This window comes from Sebastes fasciatus, chromosome 9 (genome assembly GCF_043250625.1).
Source record: "Sebastes fasciatus isolate fSebFas1 chromosome 9, fSebFas1.pri, whole genome shotgun sequence".
NCBI lineage: Eukaryota > Metazoa > Chordata > Actinopteri > Perciformes > Sebastidae > Sebastes > Sebastes fasciatus.
The window spans coordinates 11,795,043-11,816,138 of NC_133803.1; the positions used below are offsets into that span (position 1 = coordinate 11,795,043).

Genomic DNA, 21,096 nt, shown 5'->3' on the forward strand with positions numbered 1-21,096 from the left:
CATGTGCATGTAAACCCTGTTGTGTACCTCATGTGTGTCCATCAATCCTTGCAACTACAGTAATAAAAGGACAGATTTCAATCCAAAGCGGAGCGGACAGATGCACATTATCCATACCTCTAAATCCCTCCATCGCTAAATCCAGATGTAAGACAAATGCATGTACTGTACGGCGTCACACACCCACACGCGAACATGCTCGCTTGTATTTGCGCGTGCGTGGTGAGGATTAGTTAATGTGCCTGTGGACGCTTCTGCCATGTGACATCAGCCTACCTTCCCCTCTAACACTATTTACATCTCCCTCTCTTTCCGATCTGCACATCCATTCTGACCCGCAATTGTTTTTTCTATTTTTGGGATTGTCTGATTAGGGGCCAGATGTGCAGACTGTGTCTGGCTGCAGCAGGAGCCTGTGGAGTGGGGGAGCAGCCGAGTGACAGGGGGAAGGGGTTTTTAATCTGCCCGCCAGCAGGCTATAATCAGGCTCTGGGCAGCACAAGAAGAGAGGGGTGGAGGCGGGGGTCACTCTTGTTAAGACTGGGCCCCGTGCTGCCTGGAGTCTGTACCAATAGGGCCCAACCTGGAGCTCACTATGCGAGTGTGTGTGTGCTGAACTGTTCCCTGGGAGTGTGATTGCAACCTTTGGCCTCCTGCCTGTGTGGTTAACCTCACAGACACACACGGATAGGCACCAATGAGGGGGCAGTCTGAAGAAGAGTAGGAAGGAGAGCTTCTGCCGAGGGATTACACATCAGTAAAGTAATCCCCCTCTCTCTTCCATTATCAGCCCAGATTTACATGTTGCTGCAGGAATCCATTTCCACTTCTATCCCTGACATTCTTCATCACCGTTCTTCACCAGATGTCTCCCATTTTTCGACATATTCTACCCTAAGTACATACACACAATTACAGCGAGAAGCCCCGCAGAGAGACCCACACTTCTAATGATTTGTTAGGAGAGAGGTAGGGATTTGGAGAGAAAGAGATGGAGAGAGACGGAGGCAGTGATTGCATTTCTTGTGCCAAACATAGACACGCTGCAAGAAGAGGGACGCGGGCGGCACTGTCTTTCTGCACATCGATTTAGCTGTTTTTTCCTCTAAAGTAAGGGAGTGGTGCAAGAGTTAGGTTGTTCACAAAACAAAACTGACCCACAGATCCACAGGTATTGTTTTGCATTGAGTTGGGTTTGAGTCCTTGGATTATTAGCTGCTGTGGTCCTTATTGTTTTTGTAACTCCATCAGATTTGTTGTCATGGGGAAGTGCAGTGGCATGAGATCCAAGCTGCAACAATCCCTTCACCATGAAGAAAACACATTATCCTTAGATTCAGATACTTGGCTTTGGTTGCTATGTACATTTGGAAATGCATTTTGCTGATCAGGTGTGTAAGTAGAAACGTTCTTTCTAGGGCTGTCAATCGATTCAAATATTTAATCACGATTAATCGCATGACTGTCCATAGTTAACTGCGATTAATCGCAAATGTAAAGCACATTATTTATCTATTCAAAATGTACCTTAAAGGGATATTTGTCAAGTATTTAATACCCTTATCAACAGAGTGGACAAATATGCTTGCTTTCTGCAAATGTATGTATATATTACTGGAAATCAAGTAACAACACAAAAATGACAAATATTGTCCAGAAACCCTCACAGGTACTGCATTTAGCATAAAAGATATCCTCAAATCATAACATGACAAACTCAAGCCCAACAGGCAACAACAGCTGTCAGTGTGTCAGTGTGCTGACTTGACTATGACTTGCCCCAAACTGCATGTGATTATCATAAGGTGGTCATGGCTGTAAAGGGGAGACTCGTGGGTACCCATAGAACCCATTTTCATTCACATATCTTGAGGTCAGACGTCAAGGGACCCCTTTGAAAATGGCCATGACAGTTTTTCCTCTTAATGTCGGTTAACGGTTAAACGGTTGATTATTAACATGCCTAATCTCAGTATTTTCATGAAGTGGGCTTAATGTTCACTTGTAAGTCAAATCCACGTGAGATGCACAAGCACTTTTATTAAAACGGATATCATATACTGTATGACATAGTTAAGCTACGTGTGAGACATATAGTTGAGGACTGCTTTAATTCAATAAATTCAACAATATAATCATGCTATTTTCAACCGGTTGTTGTTCTGGATTACTCATTTGAAGTGTTATTGTGTAATTAATGTTACTTTGTTAAACAGACCAGACCTAGGTTACATCCCATGACAAATATAAACATGCCCACAGCCTCAAATGTTGGTCTGGAGGAGCTGCAGTGTTTATTCATATAATTTACTAACTGAAACAAACACTGTACATTTACTACCACCTGACAACTTTACTGCTAATTATTCCTCTGCGCCAATCGCTAAGACCTGTCTTGCTCTGAGCGCGTCCACCTCTCTGGTTGTAACGTTATCATCACTCACTTCACCCAATGGTGTAAACTTCATCAACTTCGACTCCCCACTTTAATACTGTCCAGCCATAAAAGCCAGTGGGGCCGGGTTTGTGTGTAGACGCAGACGTAGAGTGGGCAGAGCGTGTGAGAGTTGAGATGCATACAATGACAAAGCTTTACGGAAGAAACGTTATGTAACGCAACATCAAACTATATTGCTATAAACAGTAATGGCTCAGCCCTACAGTGGAGTATACTCAAGAAGGGACGTTTACTGTATGTAATGAACTGTAATGCACAGTAAAGCTTGGACAGCCAACCCTTGTGCACAACTGGCCCCGCAGCCCCCCCCTTACTATAACACAGACTGCTCATCTGGTTTGCCTGCTGTCTGCTCATGAGCAGCCGTTGCCTGGCAATGTGTGTGACTGGACAGCTCCCCTTTTGTCTGTCTCACCATCTTTTGCCAGCTCTACTGGACCTGTCCCAGAATGCCCCTCTGCCCCACTGGACATGGATCTATGCAAAAAATAAATCATCAGTCCAACTGGGAAATTAAAACAGTGTCCCTGTTTGCTCTCAGTCCACTCATCCCTGTGCTGGGCTGCCTGCCACCGCCGGGATTAGTGCTAACTCTAACCTCCAACCTTGACGTTTTTTAAGTAGATGCTTGTCAAACCAGAGGTCAGCAGACATTCCTCCCTCAGGTGGACCGCTGGTGTTGTGGCTAAATGAAGAAAAATATCTCCCTGTCCCTGCTGGAGGAGCTTTCCATAGGCTCTGCTAGGCCTTATCATCACATAGGGCCTGATATTTATATGAAAGGGCAGCAGCATTTATGGTTGCATATGGGCGTGCAATATGAGATGCTTTATGATGAGAGGAACCTCGTGTTGAGTTGGCTGTTTGCCATCCATCTAAAGGATGAGAAATTATAGCTCCTACTTTCCTCTTCGTTGCGTTTGCCCTTTCTCAAGAATCTCTCACTGCCTCTTCCTTTTTTCGCTCCCTCTCCTTTGACAATTTTCAATGAGCGGCTGCCCACATCTAAGGAGGGTGAGTGTGTTTCGCTGTTTGTAAATGTGAAATGATATGCTCCTAGTTATCTAAATAAGATGCCTCGGATCCTTTTGTCAGTTTGTTGTGAAGGTGTGCCAGATTGATTGAGACGGAACAGCCTCCCGGACCATATTGCTTGTTAGGTTAGTTGTCCTTTAAAGTCTATTTTTTTTACATCTTCACTCGCAGGCAGCAGCGGTTTGATTTATTGGTTGCTAAAAAGAGGGCTTTTGCAGATGAAGGCGCAGGCTATTGAATCGAGTGTCAGGTAGAAATGCCTTTTGAAACTAAATGTCAGTGAGCAGAATTCATCTCGCCGCTGCCTTGTTGTCAGTAATATAGCGGTCGATGAGCTGCCTTGTAAAGACTTGAATTTCGTAGGAGGTTGTCTGCATGTCAGACTGTCATTTGAAAAGTATGATGAAAGAACTAGGCTATGTATAGGGAAAAACAAACATATACGTTGGTGGTGCATATGAAAGCTTTTGATTTCTACAATATAAGAGTACATAGACACCCTTTGAATTCCCCAAAACACCTTCAAGTTGACCATCAAATTATTCCTACCACTGCATAATTAATCTTAACACTGTTTAAAGGGGAACACCACCTAAATTAAGTATTCCAATATGTTATTCCCATGGCCTAGGAAAGTTCAGTCAATATTTGTGAACATGAGCTACTCTCTCTCAAAGCCAGAAACCAGAGAAGTAAGTCTCAAACTTTTGATGTCAAGGAGCTGCTCCATAGACAATGAATGGGAGGCTGATTTTGTGGACCCACAGAATGTTTGTTTTCTTGTTTATACCCAAATAATCTTTATTCTATTGTAGTGTTCTCAGTTGTGAAACAGACAATGTTCCCATATACTCATTTCATTCCCCTGGGTATCTCTTCCCAATTCGTTGTCTATGGAGCAGTTCCACACTTTATACCCTATGACATCACAAATTTGAGTTTTAGCACTCTAGTTTTGGGATTTGAGAGAGAGTTGTTCATGTTTACTAATATTTCTTGGACTGTCTTACACCATAGGAATAACATGTATGAACTTTGAAAATGAGCGTAGGTCTCCTTTAACATTTTGATTCATTGAGTCATTATTAGGGCTGTCACTATGAATTTTCCCCAAACTGCATTTGATTATCATAAAGTGGGCATGTTTGAAAAGGGGGGACTTGTGGGTACCCATAGAACCCATTTTCATTCACATATCTTGAGGTCAGAGGTCAAGGGAGCCTTTTGAAAATGGCCATGCCAGTTTTTTCTCGCCAAAATTTAGCACAAGTATGGAGCGTTACTTAGCCTCCTTGCCGACAAACTAGTATGACATGAAACCAACGGATTTCTTAGGTTTTCTCTTTTCACTCTAGCTTTAAAACTGAGCCCATTGCAACCTAAAAATCGCAAGTTGTGTTAATCCGTTAAAGAAATTAATGGTGTTAAAACTAATTTGCATTAATGCGTTATCGCGTTAACTTTGACAGCTAGCCATTATCACTATTTCTTTGAAATCTTGTATATTAGGAGTTATTTTAAGGCTGAGTATGTTAGGTCCCCAAGTGTTTAAAGCGTTGCTGGCATTTAAAAAGGGAAAATGTTAAACAAGCATTTCATTGTTCTATTTGAATTGTCTGATAAATTCTGCTGCTCAGCTCTTATCTTTTTTTTTTTTTTTTTCAAATGTCATGGTTTTGCAAGGAAAATTGTTGATTTGTTCCATCGCAGGCATTCTACAAATTGATTGAAGCTTGCTTGCACCCATTTGTTTTTTTCACCTGATTCCTCTGCGAGACGAGCAGTAATCATTTTGTAATTGAAGTTTTACGGCTTCGAGCCAACATTGTTAGGTTGATTAGTGAGACGATCTCTTTAGGTGAGAGCAAATTACCCCGAGGTCAAAATTAGACGATTGTGATTGTCTTTGGATTAGGCCTCTGAAGTGTACAGTGCCCTGATTAGCGATTGAATGCTGCTTGTTGAATTTGTCATGATTCCCCTCTTTTTAAATCCCTGACGACTCTACCCCACCCCTACACAGTACTCATTCCATGTGGAACAGAGAGATCAGGTCGTTAAAAGAAATGTTTCCTGAGATTTATTGAACCAAAGCCTGTTGAGCATCAGCTGAGGACTGGGAGAGAGAGCCACTACAGCCATAAAACTCAGAGAAATATACAGTACAAAATGTAATATTGAGTCTGCTTTCTTTGTTGAAGATAAGAACAGGACCGCAGCTTTAAATTGTTCCATTTGAAGTTAACTTGATGCAGCATGCCAACAAACTAAAGTTAGCCTGAAATGCTCCTGCTGTGTGATAAAAACAAGTCGAATCAAATCATTGACTTTGAAGTTAGGTTCCCTTGGTAATGAAAAATATATAGTATGAACATCAAACAGTCTACTTATCTGTCTGGACTTAATTATTTGGGCTTTACTTTTTGTTACCTCAACTATTTGGTTGGTGAATGTGCTGAACACCTGATCTAATCTTGCGGATGTATAAATATCATAGAGATATATTGGCCAAGAATAATAACTTTTTTTCCTCATAGTTGGGGAGAGTTTGGAGTCTCTTGTGAGGCAGCAAGCGAAACCCAACTCAGTCTGCTATTTCCTCTCCGGTTAATGGTACTTTCTGCTTGTTTTACAAATGTTTGCACACTATTATATGTAGGCCTACATTTAATGTCACGCAAAAGCCTGGCGCTGTTGAGAAGGGTCACTTAAAACTAATTTACACCCCCATGTCCATATTAACTCTGTCAGCCTCTGTTGGTAAATACGCTAGAGGTGTTTAGCAACCAGGCAAACTGCATATTAGTACACTGCTGACATCAAAATGTACAAAAATAGTTAGAAATAGAAATAGTTTCAGAAATATACAGTAGTGAAATCTCTTAAGCATCCTCAGACATCAGTGATCCAACAAAATGGGATTGGAAATGTTGCAGGTGGAATTCAATACATCTTTTGGCTTGACCAAATGTTGCCATTAGGGATGTCACGATACCAGAAATGTACTAGCCAATACCAATACCAGTGAAATTCCATGATTCTCGATACCAATTCAGTACCACAGTAAGAAACAAAAGTAAAACGATAAGTTCCATGTACTTCAACATCGACTCTTTTATTACCGTTTGCATACTGTTTTTTGTTAGGCAGTTAAACAGGTCATAATTCCCTCTCTATTATCTATTTTATATTGCCGTGAAAACATCTCCTTGAAGCAACTATATTTATTCAAGTTTCTCTCCAAAAACACTACGTACAAGATTACATTTGAACACATCATGAAAGCGTCAGATTTGATCTTCACCCAATACAAATTTTACTGAAGAGAGCCTGAACGCATCATAATGTAAATCAATGGCCTCCCGTTCCTGTTAGCTCCATGCAGGACTGTGCTGCTAACGTTAACTAGCTCTGGTCCTGCCGATTTCAACACAGATTTGTTGTTTGCAAAGTAGCATTATCAGGGAAAAAATAGCGTGTGTCAATAGTGAGTTTACTGAGTCCCAAACACATTTTCTATCGTCCCCGGGACGACGAAACGCCATTTTTCTTGAGCCCCGCCAGTACCTGTGGTACTGTACAAAACAAGTACCGTCATGTTTTCAGAATTTCGGCATCAACTTTGTACTGAAGTATCAGCTCTCGTATAGCTGCCTTCCAGTCTTCATCATCTAAAACTATTTTTGCGTCCTTGGTCATGATGGTGCCCACTCAGTGGCTGTTGTTAACCACTGTTTATTTCTTATGACTAAGTCACCACAATACATACTGGATGTACTGAAAGGCTCCTCATTCAAGAAACATTTCTTTCATCCACTGACACATGCTGTTCCACCTTTAGCTTCTGTTTTTCTAATGGTATTGATTTGTATCAAGACCAAGGTCTACAACTCTTTTCAATAAAATATCTACAAGATACCTCGGAAATTCCCCAGCCCATTCACAATAACATTTTACCTAAAAAATAAAAAAAATAGAAAAGAGGCACATGCATCTGTTCCCAAAACTGGTTACTGTAAAAAAAAAAACACACACATCCCCGAGCCTGATGAACAGATGTGTATAAAATCTACAGACCTCAGTTAAGTAACTGAGCTCCCCATGCAGGTGCATACCTCTCTCCCTGAGCTGTGTGATCAACCGTGTGTTTCATCTAGCTCCCACCCGTCTGCTCCGTATTGTTTTTGACTGGTTACCAGTTTAAACAACTGCATCCCATTTCTTCATGACATAGATTCAGCATTCGTTTATGCAGATTAGGAAGGGTAAATCTCATTTCATATTTACACTTGTTACGCTCTTTATCCATTTTTCCATATTAAAACTGCCTTCCATGTGTACATACTCCATATTTCCATCTCCATATTAGGATTGGCCATGGTCTTCTAGATAAGTGGATTAATCTATAAGTAGTTTTCCAATCATGTGTGTTACAGTATATGTATGTATGCGGTCTGCAGGTTTCATCCTGCCTTATTAGCTTGAGTGCTGCAGGAGGGGGGTGTACAGGAGATTTGATGAGACTATTTAGCGCCTTGTATACCCAGAGAGCCATGGGGAAGTATTATTGTAGAAGGCTTCTTTCTTAATGGGAGCAAAGCTTGATGTAGAATGTCATTAGAAAATATCACCCGCTGCCAAAAGGTGTAGATTTGGCAAGGTTGGGATCATTTTGAATTTCATGGCAAACGTGACTGAGCAGACTGTGTTGCTTCGAGTTTGTATTCACATGCATGTGTATGTGAATGCCTCACTTCCTCAGTGCAACATATGTTTGCGCTCTGATCGCAATATAGGCCCGTTAGCGCTGCAAATGGAGGCACTATTCTTTTTCTCTGCTTGGTTCTGCCTTTTGTCTTCAAAGCAGGCTCTTCACATCTCTCACTTCTACTGCCACGACTACCACTTCAAGCTACACACACAAACACGCACACTGCATGTGCTAGGGCACACACACACACACACACACACACACACACGCACACACGCACACACATTCGTGCCTGAACACACATATGCAAAACTAACAAAACCGACTGTCTGTGATCCCTTAAAAAGCTTCTCAAAATGAGTGCAAGTAACTTTTATCCCACACACACACACACACATACACACACACACACACACATGTGCACACTCTTTTTACTTCACACAGAGTATATTCTCTCAGAGCAGATTTGCATACTTATTTTGATGTTGCTTGTTGTTTATGTCTCCGATTGCGAGGTGTGACCCACTTGCTCTGTTCATTTTGTCGCTATTAAAGGAAACCCTCATCCTGCTATTTCTTCAGCAGACGGGTACAGGTTTTCTAATTGCTACAGAATCATAGAACTCTTAAAACGAACAGCGAGTACACCTTAGGAATTAGCAGTGAAAGATGAGTGGTGATGTGTTCATAATTTATTCCCAGAGGATTTTAGATTAGAAAAAGGTTGGGTATGCTTCCCCGACATAGGATTCTCACACAGCCAGTCACATATGGAGCAAGACGAGATGCGCTTCATGCAGGGATGCACCGATTTGACTTTAATACCGATATCAATACCTGTCCTTGGGTATCGGCCGATACAGAGTACCGATCCGATACCAGTGTTTAATTAATAAGATGTATGCCTCACTGTGTGGAAGTGAATAGGATCATTCATTTATGTGTAAAGAAACATCAGGCTTGACTTCAATATTTATTTCCTAACTTTGTAAAATAGATGCATAGATATAAATGTATTGAATGGTTAATTAATATTAAAATAATATATCAAACACCAACAACTTGGTGAAAAATCTTCAAAATTAACAAGTTTTACAAATCAAGTGTAAACCTTTTTTAATGCAGCAACAAATTGATCAAAACTGATACAGGAATTACAATTCCATTATATAATGTATATAGTATATAAACACAGAACTGAATTGAGATCGGCCCAATTGTCACCGATATCCGATCCAGCTATTTGAGTCAGTATCGGCCCGATATCCGATACCGGTATCGGTGCATCCCTAGCTGCATGGATGTGAATTTCTGCTTTTTTTAAACACTTTATAAAAAAAATGTCCAGATCATGACACTTGACTTGAATTAGAAACAAGAAGATGAAAATGTAGTCAGTGATTTGCATGAAATGTTCCATGCCGTTGCCTCAGGTTTTCATTGCCATTTAATTGCTAATTATTGTGTGTATATCTGCACTTTAGAAGCAGCCGTGATTAAAAATGCAGCAACATCACATCCTACGGTTTTTATCTCTGATTAAAATGCACTTTCAAAACCACCACATTAGTGAAGGCTCAGGGGCATGCATATTTGATGAGAAAACCATCCACTATTACGCACCTGGCAACAGGTGAAGTCAGGCAACAGAAGGCGGGTGTGAAACCCTAGAGCGCTGACTGTTGGTGTGGTGTCATTGACCATGTGTCTTTTTCTTCTGTCCATCTCTGATTACATGTAATGTAAGTGGACACCACCTAACAGCAAGCTGCTTGAGATTCAATATGTGTCAAGATGCAGGCAGAGCCATTTTAAGAAAGAGGCTCGCGTTCTTTTTTTCCTTTTCCAGAACACTTGGTACCACTTCATTTACAGAGAGAAAGTCTCTTAGTTTTTTTTAAATGATTCGTATTTGTAATGCCACCCACTGCCTCTCTTGTGGAGTGATGTCAGCCGGCAGCTACTGGCACCAAGAAAAGGGTTATGGCTAGAAAGGATCCGTCTTGTGTAAAACTCTTGTGAGAGTTGGTGTTCATGGATTTACATCCAGCAGGCATCCACTTGTAGGAAGTTTGCATTTGCAGTTCTGTGTGACATTTTAAATATGGCTGGGGGGATTCACCCATCTCCTGATTCGATACTATCACCATACTTGGGTGGCCGATTCGATATGTATTGTGATTTTTAAGTATTGCGATTCAACATTGCGATTTATTGTGATTTTTGTGAACTTTTTTTAACACTAGACCATGCGGAAAATGTAATCATACACTTCTAGGGACTTTTAATTTGAAAATATCTAAATTAATACAGTAAAAATGTTTGTTTTTCAACATGTATGTAGTCAGAGATGTCCTAAAGTCAAATATATCTGTCATTGTCAGGAATTACATTTCCAGCAAACCAAAAATCAAAGAATAAAGACATTTCCCTCACAAATTAGTGGTATTTTCTTTGATTTATAAGGGACGTGATGTTTTATACTTCTGGTGAATATAATTCAATCAATCTTATTTCTATACATGTATTTTGCACATACAGTTCCCTTTGTTAACACCTTATTTTGAAAGCAGGACATAGTCACGTGTGTATACTTCTGCTAACTTCGCCACGATCGTCTCCCGTAAGCTCCGTTCTCTTTATCCATCCGTGGTCAGCTCCATCGGTGCTGTTTGAATGCATTTAACATAAATGTCAGTATATGGGAGCTCTACAGTTGGAGCGTCGGCCGAGCGTTTGACCACGGAGATGAGAGTGACGGCTGACTTGACTGCACGTTAAGATACAATAACGTTACCTGTCCGTGACAGAGTTAGCATGCAGCTTTAGCTATGATGTCTAGCTCTGCTTTTCCTGTCAATGTGTGAAACCCCAAGTGTTTCCATACTTTACCGCGCGCCAGGCTGCTCGCTGCCGGAGGCCCAACTGAAGTGAGCTGAAGGAGATTCTAGTGAATCTGCATGATTTTGTCTGTTTACAAGGTTAATACAACAGTCTCCTCTCCCACGCGAAAGACATCCGACTCCTCCCTAGTTGTTTTCCTCGACTCGCTCCGATTACAACAAGAATGTGATGTCATATTTACACTGGAAGCCATAACCCAAGAGGCGATCGGCTGGCCATGTTTGTGAAAACTGTGTGGTTCACTAACATACACCATTTCTCTAGCAGAAGCTTTTACAGAATATCTTTCATGAAACTGCCTCTCTGTTCCCTACTTTCTAATATCTGTTCTTTTTTTATAATGATCTTTTTTCTTCTTTCCTATAACATCAGAGCTGTTCCTCAAACAACTGTTTCATACTTTTCTTTTCTTCCATGCTTCTGCTCTGCTTCCCTCTGGCTCCACTAACCCCTGACCCCTTCAGACTGGCAGTACGAGGGTAAGAGGACAACCACTCGTTGTCTGTTTTCCTTTTGGTTCATTAAATTCTTATATTTCACCATTTCCCTCTACATCCATCTCCCCCTTTCTCTCTTCCCTGTTGAAAGACATTTAATCCTGAACTTTCCTCACATCAGCTGCAGAGCGTGTCGCCTCGCAGCGCCTATTCCTCCACGCTAGACACCTCCCTTCCTCCTGTCTCCTCCTCTCCACCTCTCCTGCTGCCCCATCTGGTGCTGTCTGTCAAGCTGCCATTACCTGTGTCCCATGTGCTCGTACCATCTAGCTGCTGTGACCTCCATCTGTGAAGCCGCTCTCGTCAGTGCTCTGATCATGATGTTGCCACATGCTTTGACCACCCTGTTTGTCTGGTGTCACTATCCTACAGTCCATTCCTGTTGATGTTTGTGTAGTAACAGTCACAGATGCCACCTGCTATAAAAATATGTGTCAATGTGACAGCTTATGGCATGACGGGAAGATGCTGAACAAAATGCTGAGCTTCATTTCCACAGACCAATGAAATATTTACAATGTCAGTGATTGTAGGGTTCGTTTTTTTTTTTCAATATTGTTCTAGCATTGCTGTGGGCTATATTCAGACTATACTGTATGGAAGTATTAGCAGCAAAATGTACTTAAAGTATCAAAAGTAAAAGTACTCATTCTGCTGAAAAACAGCCCCTGTGACTGATGCATCATTATTAAGGGATGTCACTATACCAGATATTTAGTAATCAATACTAATACCAGTGCAATTACGCAATTCTCGATACCCAATTTAATACCACGTTAAAAAAACAAACACAAAACATTAAATTCCATGTACATCCATACTGATTTTTGCAAATTTAATATCAATCCCTGATGATCCGCCTCAAGTTTCTCGCCAAAAAATTAATTTCGCAATTATTATATTTGAACACATCGGGATAACGTTATAATTTACCTTTGCCCAATACTAATTTTTACTGCATAGAGCATCATAATGTAACTCAATGCAACCTCCGTACGTTAACTGTTAGCTCTGTTATTTAGCCAAGCAGGGCTGTGGCAATGCCCACCGCCTGCTAACAGCTAACGTTACTAGCTCTCCTCCTGCCAATTTCAACACGGATTTTATGTTCACAATATAGCATTATCAGGGAAATTTTATCAAACAACAGTACACCGTTAGTCTCAAGGCCTGATACCCGGTAAAACGAGTACCATCATGATTTCAGAATTTTGGCAACGACTTGGTTCCAAAGTATCCGTTCTCATAACATCCCTGTTATATATTACATTATTAAAATTGTAATACAGATGCATCGGTGCATACTCTAAGTAGCAAAGTAGTGAAGCTGGTCGCGGTGCAGCTAGTTTGAACTTTATTAATAAAATGAGGTACTTTGGTCCAGCGGGGCTTAACCTAGGGCTTTGGCCCCAGTGGGTCACAAGCTAAATCTGGGGTTGGGACAGGATTAATGGGGTAGGAAAGATGCAAAACAAAGCTCCGCTACACAAATTTGAATTCATTTTTTGGACCGTCAAACAGCAATTTTAATGAAACTATCTTAGGAGTTTAAAGTGCACATGTGTCTTTCGTGGAACTGCTATTATCATAAACATCAAATGTAACAAGGATCCACAAGTAGACATTGTTTTGTGTTGTCTCAAGCCAAAAAGGTTGGAAAATACTGGTTTCATCTTAACAATGCATTGTATTTTATAAGCTTATGATATGCTTTTGACTAAAATGCAAAATCTCAATCTGGAAAAAAAAACTATAGCTGTCAAATAAATGTACTGAAGTCAAAAGTATAATATCTCCCTCTGAAATGTATTGTACTCAACACAATATGCAGTCATTTTCATAAGCTGCCATGAAGCACAATATACTATTGGGGTTACAAAGTAAATTATTCAAATATAGCACAGAGGGATTGAGCTTTCTTCGATGTTAACTTGCTTTTTCCTTTTTGCGTATGCAGATTGTAAGCTGTCCCGGCCCGGCCCCCCTGCAACCATAGTGACCATTGATGAGGAGAGCCCCAACGGTATGTACCAAACTATTGCCCATCTACGCTCCTCACTAACGTTTGTTCCACTTCATTGTGTATTCCTGCATGGTAAATGATTCTTCACTCAAGTGTCTTGGATTACCCTGTTGGGATTGTTTCTCTTGCTTTAGTGATGCAATGCATAATAATGCTTCCTCTATTGGGACTGCACGGTGTTGTACAGTCACTCAGCTGATGATCTCCTGGGGCAGGTTGGTTATGGGAGATGTTTTGTCAGACATATTGGGTTTTCGTTTTGATTGTATTTTAGATTAAAGATAAATACATTCTAGTTGTTGTTGGGTATGTATATTTGTTTTGCTCTCCCTGGGTAAAGCAGTGGTGTGCATGTGAGTGCATAGAGATGGTGTTTGGCATACAGATGTGACATGGGGCACCATTAATGTGTTGTGTGCTCCCCACGCAGGCTGCCTCTACTGTACACCTGTGCTACAGCAGTACAGGAATCGCTGATGCATAGAGAGCAGACATACTATAGCAAGCCCTTTTAACATTTAACCAGTAGCGGTAATAGCAATTGTAGATGTCAAGATGATATCATCAACTATTGCTTTTTGACTAGTAAGAATTCCAAGCCAAAATATCCATAATGTAATTTTGACTAGTAGCAATTTTATTTAACTACATCTACAATTAATTTCTCACTATTTAAATTGTAATTCTTGATATCAGCAATTAATTTCTTACTAGTGGAAATGTTTATTGTAGATGTCTGTAACTTAATTACAACTGTTCAACTTTTACCATTGACTTCTATTCAGACTCAATTACAGATATCTATAATTTAATTTTGACTTGTTACAATTCTAATTAATGATATCTACAACTCTATTCTCACTCATGGAAACGTCAATTGTTGGTATCAACAGTTCAATTCTTACTAGTGCCAATGTTCATCGTAGATATCTACAATTATTCTTTAAATTAAATTGTTCTTTAAAATTAAATTATTGATATGTCGGCTTGGAATTGTAAGAATTAGGTCAGTCAAAGTTAACACGGTAATAACACGTTAAAGCAAATTTGTTTTAACCCCACAAATTTCTTTAACGCAACTTGCAATTGTAGCGGGCGCAGTTTTTAATCTAGCATGAATCCTGATGATGTTCCTGGCATCATATGAAACACTGAAAACACATAACTAGCTTACAAAATGGACAAGCCATCCTGCCCACATCTTCCTAGCCACCTGAGAATCCATAAGCACGTCTCTGCCTTGTTAGCATTGTGACCCGTACAGACCTCTGCTAGCAAACAAACTTTACCTGCCTCTGAGCTTTCAAATGAATCTTTATTGACAACCGTCAACAGTCCGCAGAGGCCGACGGGCACACAGTCTGAGCACTCAAGTCGTGGCTGACGATTGGACTGTACAGTGTGAGCACATAAATCGTGAGCGTTGGCTTTCCATCTCCCATCCATCACCTGCTCCCACTTCTCAGCCCCTTCTGGTTTTCTACTCTTTTCCTCTCTCACCTTCCTCTTTACTATGAGTGCTTAGCACTTGCCATCTGCATTCTTTGCTGATGAGCGTGTGTTTGTCTGTGTGAATATAAGTGTGTGTGTGTGTATGTGATCAGGAGTGCTGACTTCTGCTCGGGGAGGAGCTATATGTTCATTGTAGAAATGAAAAATGCATTCCCCTAAATGGAGCAGGTGTGTGTTTGTCTCACTCAGTTCTCCCTGCAGATATTAGTACTGCAGGTTAATAGAGTTTAATGAGCAGTTCCGACTGGAGATAGAATCCAGAGCTTGTTTATACAATCAGAAGAGTATTCCACAGATGCTCCATTTCCCTGCAATATGTGCTCTGGGCACCGCTTCGTGGGTGGTTTGCGAAGGAGAAATTGTGCGTGTGCACCATAATGCATACACCTTATGTGCATATTTGTATCCCACGAGTATGATTGGGTGGCTCTGTGTCAGATGAGGCCGCCATTCGTCAATGCAATAGCCTCCAATTCCGGCTGTCATACTGTGTCACCTAGCCTACTCCTTCCTCTCTGTGTGTGCAGCTGTGATTTGGGGCTTTTGATCGATTGCCGGGGGAATGTGCGAGATGGAGGTAGCCAAGCCTGCATCCGAGAGCCTCCCTTGGCCCACATGCGCCAATGCTCTGTGTGTGAGGGATTTGCGCTAATCTTCCTCATAAAGCACTCATTTACCTGGGATACGGGTCTCTTCTGGCTCCACCGTCCTTTTATTTATCTCTCTGTGATGAAACGGCCCAGAGCCCATCCTCCCCATAATGGAATGTAAAACAGGCAACCAGCCGTTATTGACCAAAGCAATTATCCTTCTAAATGTGTTCCATCTCTTCTCTTCTGTCACACAGCAACCATACAAATGACACGTAATAAGATTCCATCTTTTCTGAGCATTTGCCTTTATATTCATTCATGTCAGTGAATGGGAAAGCAAACAACATAATCACCCGTCTGTCTGGCTTTTGTTTGTCTGGCCGAGGTCAGATGCATTTAAAATCCTGTTTTCTCAGAAGAGCAAATTTAACATCAGTCAGAAGTGCCAAGAAAGTGGAGGGTTCCCTGTGGAAGAGGAGTGTTGCTCAGAAACATGCAATTGTCAAGGCGATTTATTTTATCAACAGTTGCTCATTCATTGATCGTGTGTGGTGGAATCATATTTGACTTTGTTAAGACAATAGACCTTGGCTTAGACATTGTGAAATAAGCCCATTTTCTTGGTTCTAGCTTCTCCTTCTTTTTTCATTTCAGCGTGCTGTGTTTTATTCTTGAAGGTTTTCACTTTAAAGAAGCCGATAGTCACGAGGGGAAAGCAACCCAGTTGCTCAAATGAAGCGTAACATGTTTAATTTATCCAAGCTGCTGCTTGTGCAGACCCACTGACAGGTGCCAGACAGAACACATAAAGTCTAACTCGCTTTCAGAGTAGCTCTCTATTGGGAAGACAGGAAGACAAAGCCTGTTTCTATAGGCTCCAATGCCTATTCAGCCTATGAGCTAAATCCAAAAGCAGTTAATCAGATTGAAGAGATTTTTATCTCATAGGATTGGGGCAGTTGGATATGAGGAGAGGGGAAAGGGGGGGGGAGGGGGTTATCTTCTCATTGATGGAAAACTTCCTACCGCAGCAGTGGGAAATAATCAGTGTGTTCGTAAATGAGCGTGCCGTCTCCTAGCTTTTATCTTGTCTCTGCAAATTCATGATTTGTAACAACTGTTGCCCGAAGCGTGTGAGGATCCTCTTAACCCTCCGCATACTGAGCAACAGCTTATAGGAAATCAGAAAGGAGTGTTGCTGAAGGGCTTTATTAAAAAGGGATTCGATTTAGCATTCCTTTTTGTGGTGTATCTGCCAAGGTGGATTCACTCTAAATGCTGATAAATCATTGCATCTCGAGGAATGCTGACAACCACTTGAACGAGGCAATCAAAGTAAAAATCCTCCACAGGCTGATGATGCAAGTAATCAGTCACTACAATGCATGCTTGACCTTAAACATTACCCCACAACAAGTGGTTTCATGGGAAAACAAACCTATTCACTAGTGGTAGAGGAATCCCTTTGGTTATTGCACCTTTGATTTGGCACATTAACTCACTAACTTAGAGCAGGAGTTACGCGTTTTTTCTCCACAGATGAGCTTGAATATATATATTCTCATCAACATGGGAATTAAATAGATGTATGAAACTGTTTGATTTGTTCTTAGTGCAAGTACTGGCCTGGGCAGAGGTCGTCCAGCATCAACCTATAGCAGCTGCGATATACCTACAGTGGACTTAACTGTAATTGTTGTGACAAGTGATTAATTATAAGCCTCCCCTTAAGGCTACAGTCATCACCCGTCTTAAAGTCGTGTAGAAGAAGGATAAAAACAACTTCCTGTTAGCACCACAAGCTGTTAACATTGTGACATATTGAGTAGTGCGGCGTAGACAGAGGCAAAATATCAGCTTGCGTGTCTCTCACCACATGAGAGGTGTGGAGATTATTTGATGGTAATTTAAGTCCAGTTAAAGGGGAACTACGTCCATTTTCAAAATTCATGGGACAGTCCAAAAAATATTAGTAAACATGAACAACTCTCCCAAATCCAAAAACTAGAGTGCTAAAACTCGAACTTGTGATGTCATAGGCCTGGTATTAACATGCGTCCTCAGTGATTGGATCACAAGTGGACAGCTTTAAGTACAAGTGTGAACACACTCAAGACGCATTGAGGACGCATTGAGATCGGATCTTTCAGACCACATTCAGAGGTGGTCTGGGCCACATATGACCACATTCTTTTAGCAGTGTGTACGCAAATGCGTCCCGGCCACATTAAGGACTGTTTACTCATCTGATGTTCAGCTGGGATCACCGTGCCCCTCAGGTGAATAAACAGGTGAATAAACAGGCAGACACGGCGCTTGTCAGCCAGGAAACGGCCTCTGTGCTCTACTGTATGTACACTAGGCACGCAATGTGCATTATTATCACACTGTCGGAGATGTGTCGGTGTTTTTGTTCCGCTGCTTTGTGCGGAGCTGATACCCGACCGCCCGCCCGCCCGCCTGCTCTCTCTCCTCCCCGGCTCTCTGGAGCGCTGTACCCCGCTGTTGTCTGGCAAAAGCAGCGGTGGCGCGGAGGTCCCCGGGGACCGCCGGTACAATAATCTTTTATTTTGATGTTAATATGATGTACCAGAATTAATGAATATGTAGGATATTACTACTGACATTAAGTCACAACGGCTGCTGTATTAGCCGTGTGTTTACTACGTGTTTATTTGCATATAGAGCGGGGAAGTGAGATTGGATCACATGTGGCCACTGAAGACACATGTGGAGACGCATTTTAATGCCAGGTGTGAACAGACGTACTTAAAGCTGTCCACTTGTGATCTGATCACTGAGGACGCATGTTAATACCAGGTCTGAACAGGGCCATAGGGTGTAAAGTCTGTGAAAGCCAACTGTACCAAAAAACAGAAGTGGACTGCTAGGTAACTCGAACGTTAGCAGTCAGCTAGTAGTTTTGAAAGGGCAGGCTTTTTTCAACGGCGCCGGTCTCCTCCGAAATCTGTATGGGCGCAGCATGTGAGTTGGTGATTGGTGGAAAGACTAACGACAAGTTTTATTTGGTTTCTTTTGAGTTTGAATGAAGTGTTTTTTACGATGCTCCGCCACTAGATCAGCTGATTTCAACATGAACAAATACATGTGGATGATGACGCAAGTGTACTCGGGTATGGAACAACTTTACTAATGTGAAAGCTGAGTGGCGGGGGAGTGGAGAGGGGGGGGGGCAATTGTACTCGGGCACAGTACGAATCAATCGTACCTAATATGAAAACGCCCTGCACTTTTGGGTATAAAAAAGAAAAAACATTCTGTGGGTCCACAAAATCAGTCTCCCATTCATTGTCTATGGAGCAGCTGCAGAATTTATACCCTGTGACTTCACAAGTTTAAGACTTACTTCTCTGGTTTCTGGCTTTGAGAGAGAGGAGCTCATGTTCACAAATATTGATTGAACTTTACTAGCCCATGGAAATAAAATATTGGAATTCTAAATTTGGGTGGTGTTCCCCTTTAAGTTAGGCCCTAAAAAAGAAATAGTACAATTTTTTTCAATTAGATAGTGGTGAAAATTCAGACTTTGTCTGAGAGTGGCACTCCAACACCAAGCACTCCTTACCCTTCCATCACTTTCTGCCCTTTTTGTTGCCTACAAGTACTCCGACCAATCATTCATGTGATGGATAGAACGCTCCTTTTGGAAGGAAACAATATCCTTGTCTCGTCTCTGCCTCCTCATGCTCATCTCTGAACTTGCACCAAAGTCAACCTCACAAAGCTCGTCTGATAGAAAAGTGAAGTGACAACTGCTCCGGAGTCTGTATGAAGACGGAACAAAGAGAGCAACTTAAAACTGCTGTGTTTCAGCTGTTTTCTCTGGTCTATTGTCAACCCCCTTGCTTTCATCGCCCTCATTCGTATGTGGTGTCTACACTCTATGCTTCTGTTTTTAGACCCAAAGACAACTGGCCACAGAGCAGCCTTGACACGGCATTAAAAGATGGATTGAAGCTGAAATTATGGCAAACAGAAAAAATAGTAGCGTGTAGATGCTAAATACCATGCAGTCTGTTTAAAGGTCTCTCCTAGAGTGGTGCAGGCTTTCCTCCCTGAGCTAAATACCAGGCCCTGTGTTTACTGGTTATGCCTCCAGTATTGAAGGGCTTGGAGGCAGGTCTAGAAGGTGTTAAATGTGTTAGCGGCTTTAAACAATTAATGAGATGAGCCAGCCTATGTGAGTGTTTTTCTCAGCCACCATGGACTCATTAGCTTCTCCCCTTAAAGTTAATTCAATCCCTCACACTGTTTCTCTCCACCGAGCTTGTCATTAGTTCGACCATGCTCTCTGTTGCTTCATTCCTTTACATTCACACGTTGTGTCATTAGTCTGTTTGTAGTCTGTCTTTATGTCTACTTCTTTCTATATTCGTTTGCCTATATTTCAAGACACATTTAGCTTAATGTAGGAGCTCGATGTTGTCTGTTCATGCGCACTATATGATACATGATTCATTTTAATGCCCCTTTAGAGACCCCTAACCCTTAAAACAGTGATTCTCAAAGTCTGGTCCGTGGCACTCTGTCAAGGGGTCCGCAAAATACTTTACTAGGAATTATAAAATTGTGCTGTTTCATTAAAGAGTTCATATCTACAGATGGGGACCATATTGTGTCCATTACTCCCACCCACGTTAGCTTTTGGCCAATGGAAACTGATTTTGACACAAAGCAATAAGTTAATTATTTTTAAGTTGAAGCACTTGCTGAAAGTCAGCTTTAGACTGGTAAGTTTAAATGTCTACATTAGGACTATGTCTTTTTTCCAGAAGCTTTTAAGATCAATTACTTGAAAAGTATGAATGCTGTCAAGTTGATTCTAAATGTGATTTGAATAAAATTACCTTCTGTTATAGTATATAAGTGGTGTTAACATTATTCAAATTGATATGCGTTTCTGTTCTCACTATGAAACAGGTCTAAAGTATTTAAGTTGAAAAGTTTTAGAATACAAATAGCTCCAATGGCATAAGAATACAAATGTTGGTAAGCATGCTTGATCGGTGTTACGATTATGAGGGTGTCCTTGGAAAATGTTCTCCCCTGTAAGGGGTCCCTGGTCCCAAAAAAGTTTGAGAACCCCTGACATACAGTAAAATATGGAAAGTGAATAATATCCTGAGAAATGTGTAATGCTTCTTTCGGACAGTGGATATTAAATCAGAATCTAAAAGTACCTTTTTTGGGCAATGGGCACAATTTAAAGGAACAATGTGTAACATTTAGGGAGGACTATTGGCAGAAATGGAATATAATATGAATTTTATTTAGTGATGTTCACCTGAAAATACGAATTGTTTTGTTTTGTTACCTTAGAATGAGCCGTTTATATCTACATA

General features: G+C 41.2%; 1 protein-coding gene across 4 annotated transcripts in view; it reads left to right on the forward strand.

The window, feature by feature from the left end:
- Window positions 1–21,096, forward strand: part of LOC141773910 (protocadherin-15-like) — a 316,265-nt gene that overhangs the window by 102,028 nt on the left and 193,141 nt on the right. For 3 of the 4 annotated variants that reach the window (XM_074646072.1, XM_074646070.1, XM_074646069.1), the window contains 2 exons: window positions 11,573–11,587; window positions 13,563–13,628. In XM_074646072.1, coding sequence (XP_074502173.1) covers window positions 11,573–11,587; window positions 13,563–13,628 — 81 coding nt within the window. The remainder of the gene's footprint in view (window positions 1–11,572; window positions 11,588–13,562; window positions 13,629–21,096) is intronic. The other variant, XM_074646071.1, reaches the window with a different exon arrangement.